This window comes from Mytilus galloprovincialis, chromosome 5 (genome assembly GCF_965363235.1).
Source record: "Mytilus galloprovincialis chromosome 5, xbMytGall1.hap1.1, whole genome shotgun sequence".
NCBI lineage: Eukaryota > Metazoa > Mollusca > Bivalvia > Mytilida > Mytilidae > Mytilus > Mytilus galloprovincialis.
The window spans coordinates 8961248-8969083 of NC_134842.1; the positions used below are offsets into that span (position 1 = coordinate 8961248).

Sequence of the window (7836 nt, forward strand, 5' to 3'; positions counted from 1 at the left end):
AAAAAAGGTGATAATATTAAATGTTTTAAAAATCTAGAAAGCATCATTTACTGCTAATTTTTCAATGGCTCATATTTTGAAAAGAAGAACACAGACCCTTCATTTATTTCTGCTTTTTTAGTTCCATTTTTTCTATACTATCAATTTATAACAGTCTTTTAAAAAAACTTGTAATTTTGAAACAGAGTAGCAAACATCCTTAAAATACACAAATTGACCAAATAAATGTTGAAATAAAGGATTAAATGGTGCCATTTGTTAATTGTGGATGAGTGAATATGATATAGAAAGCAGGATGTGGTTCTCTTGGCCTTCCTCCACCAGTGAAAACTGACTGCCAAGATTTAGCTCATAGTGTTCAAATCAATTCAGCCATATTTCTAGTTATTATTTGTTATTTTTAACTTTATTTAATTATTTTAAATAACTGTGACATCACTGAGCATGAAAAATAGAAAATACATTCTAGATAGTCATTGATGTAATAGTTTTGTGTTTTGTGATTTGTTATATTGTTCAGTGTTACATTAGACAGTGTAGATGGTTAAGTTTATCATGTTTATGTTAATACGTTAGTGAATGTATTTTTATTCATTATAACACCTTGGAATCAGAATTTTAAGTTGAAATGAAAAACAGCATAAATTACACATAAAAGTCTTATAAAGTCATGAACCAGAACATAATCTCAATTTTGAACGAAAGAAAAAAAATCAGTTGTTACGGTTCATTTCTCTGTTGTGTTTTTGAAATTAAAAATACACTCACAAATTTTTGAATGTTTTAGTATTTATTAAATTAATTATGTGTAATTTCATAAAGCATACATCAAAAGGATATTAATGTTATATCATTGGTTTATTTTTCCGTTGTTTACAACATTATTAACCAATTAAAATATTTTGTTGCATGTTTTTGAAAATATTACTCAGAGTGCATAGGCTTCTGAAACAGTTCATTTAAAACTAGTTATTGACGTTCCTGGCCTGGAATAATCTGAAGTTCTACACATCATTTTTGTCAGTGATCTGCCAATTAAATAGCTCAAATGTTTTCATGTCAAAATTATTGTCTAGTTAAAATTAATTCTAAAACTTGTGTCTTGTAAATGTTCAATTCATAATCTTTCATGTATGAAGATTTGTGTATACTTTTTGATACACTGGTCTCTATTATCAGTGCGAGTAATTTCAGTTATTGGTCTAAATATATAGTAAATAACACCATGATGATGTGAATAACTGAAAGTATTGACATTTTTTTCCAGTGCAGGAACTATCTCAAACCTCAGTAAGATTGCATGCAAAGTAAAATGATCATTTTCACTTGAGAAGTGTTAAATAGTATCAATTTTAATTTGACAGCTTTCCTTGAAGGCGCGAACTATGGATGTATATACGGTTATACAGAGAGCCTATGATACCATTTTGCACAATTAAATGTACGTCACCTTCTGTGGTAGGAAGCACATTGCATGCTATATCATTTTAGTTTTTGTGTCAAGTTTGTTCTTCATATATATATATATATATATCCTGTCAATTAAGGGGAATTTTTAAAGCGTTTTTATCAAAGAAAAGCATGCTTTTTTTAACAATTTTCCTACATATTTTTAAATCTTTCCAGGTGGTCACATTTTTTTTTATTATTTTTAGCTTCTTAATTGAGAAAAGCACAAGTGGATAAGCTGGACTTGCAGTCTGCACCGTTAGCCACTAGTCCGATGCCCCAGACTAGTAAATTTTGATTCAGACTAGTGAAAATTTTCAAAATTTTATATAGTCATATACAGACAAGTTTAGATATTTAGTGTCCGGACTAGTAGAAGAAAATGTTTTTGGTGCAGACTGGACTTGTATGGCTTTCTATAGTTTTCCTTTCTGAACAATTTTCATTTCAACATGCAGCTTTCACTTTTTTAAATAGTTTTTGAAAATCTATTGATCTGTTTTTTCGCTATTTTGCCTTTGAAGTCATTGATGTCACGTGTATCCTTAGTTTTTATCAAAACTTTTTCAATCTCAGGCAAGTATCATGATTTATTAAAAACAAAGATCAAAGGGGAAAATGTGCAAAATAGCGACAAAGGAGAGTATAGATTGAGCTTATTTTTTTATATATATTTTCCATGGGTTCTGTAGGATCTTAATCAAAGTATCTAACAAATAAATTATTTTCTGTTTTTCAGGTTTCATTAAGAAGTGGCACACCCGACATCTTCCCAGAAATTTTTCAGATTCTCGACACGATACTTCACAATTAACGATTTTGCCGATTTTAAATGTTGTGTGAAATAATTGTTAGAGAGTACATTCCAAGTGTGACCGCTTTCTGGATTCATACTTTATAAAACATTGTATCTTGTAAAAGGCTTTGCTATTATTGTTCATACATGTGTTGTTTACATTCACTGATGAGAGTAAAAAAATTACTGGGTTTGGTTAAAAGAATGTATTGTTGTGATAAGCCGTCAGTTACAATTTTCGTTATATTAATTCATAATAAACAATGTAATACTCTATATACTTGTAAAGAACATGTAGCTATACAGACTAAAGATCAAATAAATAAATGGTATCTTTTTTCCCTCTCATTTATGAAAATCTACATCATATACTGGATGCCAGTGTCCAGGTGTTTTATAGCGAACCCTATGATAGTTTTCCATAGATTCACCTGCAAGTTACCTGTCCATTTAAACTTTTGGCAGTTCTATTGTCCCATCTAACAAATACAACCGGTATTGTTCTCTGTATAGTTTATTCACTGGGACCTTTAAATTTCTTCCAAGAGAAATATATCACTCATTGATTAATTTACCTGAACAAAAAATTGAACTGTCAATGATGAAAAAATACTTATACCAATACTAAGTAAGGACTCATAAAACTGCATGTGTTGTATTTATTCAATACAAATAACTCATTTTTAATGTGTTTAATATTAATACTGATTCAAAAATTAAAAGTTGATTTCTGATCAAATATTCAATATTTTTGTGTGTTTGATAAATAAAAATTTGAATATTATTATTTTTAAATTAACTAGGTCTTCATAAACATAAGTCTATAAATGAACAACAACAAAAACATGCAAATTCATTGGAAAATACTAAAAAATGTGTCTGAAATAAACTTTTTATTATTAAACCAGATTTTATATTGAACAGATTGAAAATATATTAATGATATATTGAATAAATACAATATTGCATACAGTTTATGTGAGTTTATAGAAGTATTTCAATAAAAAAGGAGATAATTTTTTGGTCAGGTAAATTAATCAATGAGTGATATATTTCTCCTAGAAGAAATTTAAAGGTCCCAGTGAATAAACTATACAGAGAACAATACCTGTTGTATTTGTTAGATGGGACAATAGAACTTACAAAAGTTTAAATGGACAGGTAACTTGCAGGTGAATCTATGGAAAACTATCATAGGGTTCGCTATAAAAAAGAATTGAAATGAATCACTGCAGTTAAATTGCCAAAGCCTGTGTACATTTTGGATCATACATTCCTTATAATGATAAGTCAATAGATATAAGATGTGGTATGAGTGCCAATGAGACAATTCTCAATCCAAGTCACAATTTCTAAAAGAAAAACCATTTTAGGTAAAAGAAAGGTTTTCAACATAGAGCCTTGGCTCACACAGAACAGCAAGTTATAAAGGGCCCCAAAAAGTGACTGGTGTAAAACCATTGAAACCATTCAAGTACATTGTATGTATAAAGAGTTTTCAGTGATTGATGTCATTTACACTGACCTTGTGACATTGCTCATTTGTCAAAAACAACTCTGAACTGGTCTCTTGCACAGGGTCATTTACAAACAAAACTGTATTGTTCATAAGAGCTTGTAGTTGTCTGAGGTCAATGGTCAGTGAATGGTTCACACTTCCCTTACCTTGGATACTGTAGATTAATTATTATTCCTTGGACACTTGTAGTTGTCTGAGGTCAATGGTCAGTGAATGGTTCACACTTCCCTTACCTTGGATACTGTAGATTAATTATTATTCCTTGGACACTTGTAGTTGTCTGAGGTCAATGGTCAGTGAATGGTTCACACTTCCCTTACCTTGGATACTGTAGATTAATTATTATTCCTTGGACATTTGTAGTTGTCTGAGGTCAATGGTCAGTGAATGGTTCACACTTCCCTTACCTTGGATACTGTAGATTAATTATTATTCCTTGGACACTTGTAGTTGTCTGAGGTCAATGGTCAGTGAATGATTCACACTTCCCTTACCTTGGATACTGTAGATTAATTATTATTCCTTGGACACTTGTAGTTGTCTGAGGTCAATGGTCAGTGAATGGTTCACACTTCCCTTACCTTGGATACTGTAGATTAATTATTATTCCTTGGACACTTGTAGTTGTCTGAGGTCAATGGTCAGTGAATGGTTCACACTTCCCTTACCTTGGATACTGTAGATTAATTATTATTCCTTGGACATTTGTAGTTGTCTGAGGTCAATGGTCAGTGAATGGTTCACACTTCCCTTACCTTGGATACTGTAGATTAATTATTATTCCTTGGACACTTGTAGTTGTCTGAGGTCAATGGTCAGTGAATGGTTCACACTTCCCTTACCTTGGATACTGTAGATTAATTATTATTCCTTGGACACTTGTAGTTGTCTGAGGTCAATGGTCAGTGAATGGTTCACACTTCCCTTACCTTGGATACTGTAGATTAATTATTATTCCTTGGACACTTGTAGTTGTCTGAGGTCAATGGTCAGTGAATGGTTCACACTTCCCTTACCTTGGATAACATTTGTAGTTGTCTGAGGTCAATGGTCAGTGAATGGTTCACACTTCCCTTACCTTGGATACTGTAGATTAATTATTATTCCTTGGACACTTGTAGTTGTCTGAGGTCAATGGTCAGTGAATGGTTCACACTTCCCTTACCTTGGATACTGTAGATTAATTATTATTCCTTGGACACTTGTAGTTGTCTGAGGTCAATGGTCAGTGAATGGTTCACACTTCCCTTACCTTGGATACTGTAGATTAATTATTATTCCTTGGACACTTGTAGTTGTCTGAGGTCAATGGTCAGTGAATGGTTCACACTTCCCTTACCTTGGATACTGTAGATTAATTATTATTCCTTGGACATTAATATTTTTGGTACCCACAAAAATAATTGAATTCACATTTATCATTATGATGGTAAGAAATCTGTACCATACTAGACCATATCTTTTGTTTTAAGTCTTGTTAGTAAGTTGTCTCAAAATGATTGCTGAAATGACTAGGAAGTTGTGACATAGGTAGCAACTTGTATTGTGAAAGCAAAGTTTTTATGTGTCAGGGGAGTATGGCGATGTCACACAGGTTTTCTATTCAACCCGCAAAATTAGTTCTTCAACGGCTCTGATTTCCCATCCAGCACAGCCAAACGAGTCTGAATCAGCCACACCATTAGCCACCAGCCCTATGCTCTAGATTAATAAAATTGTATTTGGACTAGTATTTGGAAAACTTTCTTAGACACAGGAAAAGTGTCACAATATTGGCCACATTATTTATGTAAGTGCCTGTCCCAAGTCAGGAGCCTTTAATTCAGTGGTTGTCGTTTGTTTATGTGTTACATATTTACTTTTCGTTCATTTTTTTTATACGACCGCAAAAATTGAATATTTTTTGGTCCTATATTGGTATCACGTTGGCGTCGTCGTCTGCGTCGTCTTCGTCGTCGTCCGAATACTTTTAGTTTTCGCACTCTAACTTTAATAAAAGTGAATAGAAATCTATGAGATTTTGACACAAGGTTTATGACCACAAAAGGAAGGTTGGGATTGATTTTGGGAGTTTTGGTCCCAACAGTTTAGGAATTAGGGGCCAAAAAAGGGCCCAAATAAGCATTATTCTTGGTTTTCGCACAATAACTTTAGTATAAGTTAATAGAAATCAATGAAATTTAAACACAATGTTTATGACCACAAAAGGAAGGTTGGGATTGATTTTTGGAGTTAAGGTCCCAACAGTTTAGGAATTAGGGGCCAAAAAGGGGCCCAAATAAGCATTATTCTTGGTTTTCGCACCATAACTTTAGTTCAAGTAAATAGAAATCTATGAAATTTAAACACAAGGTTTATGACCATAAAAGGAAGATTGGGTTTGATTTTGGGAGTTTTGGTCCCAACAGTTTAGGAATAAGGGGCCCAAAGGGTCCAAAATTGAATAATTGGGGTTCTTTGATATGCCGAATCTAACTGTGTATGTAGATTCTTAATTTTTGGTCCGGTTTTCAAATTGGTCTACATTAAGGTCCAAAGGGTCGAAAATTAAACTTAGTTTGATTTTAACAAAAATTGAAACCTTGGGGTTCTTTGATATGCTGAATCTAAAAATGTACTTAGATTTTTATACGACCGCAAAAATTTTAATTTTTCGTCATATATTGCTATCACGTTGGTGTCGTCGTCGTCCGAATACTTTTAGTTTTCGCACTCTAACTTTAGTAAAAATGAATAGAAATTGATGAAATTTTGACACAAGGTTTATGACCACAAAAGGAAGGTTGGGATTGATTTTGGGAGTTTTGGTCCCAACATTTTAGGAATTGGGGGCCAAAAAGGGCCCAAATAAGCATTTTCTTGGTTTTTGCACTATAACTTTAGTTTAACATGTCGAGAACTCTAGATTTTCTGACGTCAGAATATATTTGCATAGTAATTTCCAAAACACAAGGCCAATATGGCCTTGAAAAACTGACCAATCGACTCAATGAACTACAATGCATTGTGGGCTACTACGAGTAAACTACTACTTAAATTCAATTTTTACCGGCAGTGCCAGCCTGTCTGACGAACTTTTAACTTTTAATGCAGAAGTCGTACTTTTAAAGATTTTAGAACTTTGTCCACCGTCAAGTTAGCATCATATGAACTTTTTATCAATGCCAAGAGAGTTTTATTAACTTTTATCGACAACCTACAAATTTTTAACTTATAAAACGTCATCATGTCACAACTGTCAGTTCGATCTAGGAGGACTCGGAGACCAGCACAAGTCTTTACTCCCTCCAGGACTCAATTGTGTGTAGAAAATAAAAGTGAAAATATTCATACAAAAAGTTACGCACTGAACAAAAAGAAAGCACTGAAAAAGAAAATTGAAGCTTCAGATAGGGAATTCTCAGTAGTTGCAATTGTAAAAAAGGGCAATTTAGTTATTGAATGTGATGCCGGATTATTTGAGGTTTTCAAAATAGTACTTTATAGATATTTTAATGATCCGTCCTGCACAAAAGTTCACTCTATTACTAAAACTATTGATGAGGAAGGTCTGACAGTAGAAGAAAATATCTCTGTAAAACTAGCCAACCAAAAAAGGCAACTGTATAAAATCAATCTTTATAATACAACATCTCGTATTCTTGTCAATGGCTCTCAGTTCTTAGAGTTTGTGAAGGTTGACCTACCAAAAGTGTTAGAGACTCTGGATCAAAATCCACTACTTAAGGAAATAAATGAAAGTATCAGAAGTGCATGTTTAGCAGGTCTATCTCAATTAGAAACACCAGTAAACCATAATATTGGTCATGATACACAGCCTGATGAAAATTGGGGAATTTCTTCACCAAAATTAAATAAACTGTCAATCTCTGATATTTCCTATAACGAACTAACTGAAGATCTCCAATGTGATCATATTCGAGGACCCCCACTCGACTCTCAATCGGTATCTGAAAATCCAGATGTCCCTTGTGTAGAAATGTGTTCTCTATCTGTAAACACGTCGCCTATAGCCATAGATCTACTTCAAGATACAAACTCTGACATATTTTCAGAAGGTAACAGGTATCAT

The 7836-nt window shown here is 32.9% G+C and overlaps 1 protein-coding gene across 6 annotated transcripts in view; it reads left to right on the forward strand.

Annotated features, from left to right (window-relative positions):
• Window positions 1-2582, forward strand: part of LOC143075079 (AP-1 complex subunit beta-1-like) — a 29044-nt gene extending 26462 nt beyond the window's left edge. For 3 of the 6 annotated variants that reach the window (XM_076250362.1, XM_076250364.1, XM_076250367.1), the window contains 2 exons: window positions 1365-1441; window positions 2189-2582. In XM_076250362.1, the coding sequence (XP_076106477.1) occupies window positions 1365-1439 (75 nt within the window). In that variant the 3' untranslated portion in view covers window positions 1440-1441; window positions 2189-2582. The remainder of the gene's footprint in view (window positions 1-1364; window positions 1442-2188) is intronic. The other 3 variants (XM_076250361.1, XM_076250366.1, XM_076250363.1) reach the window with 1 other exon arrangement.
• Window positions 2583-7836: the final 5254 nt, after the last annotated feature.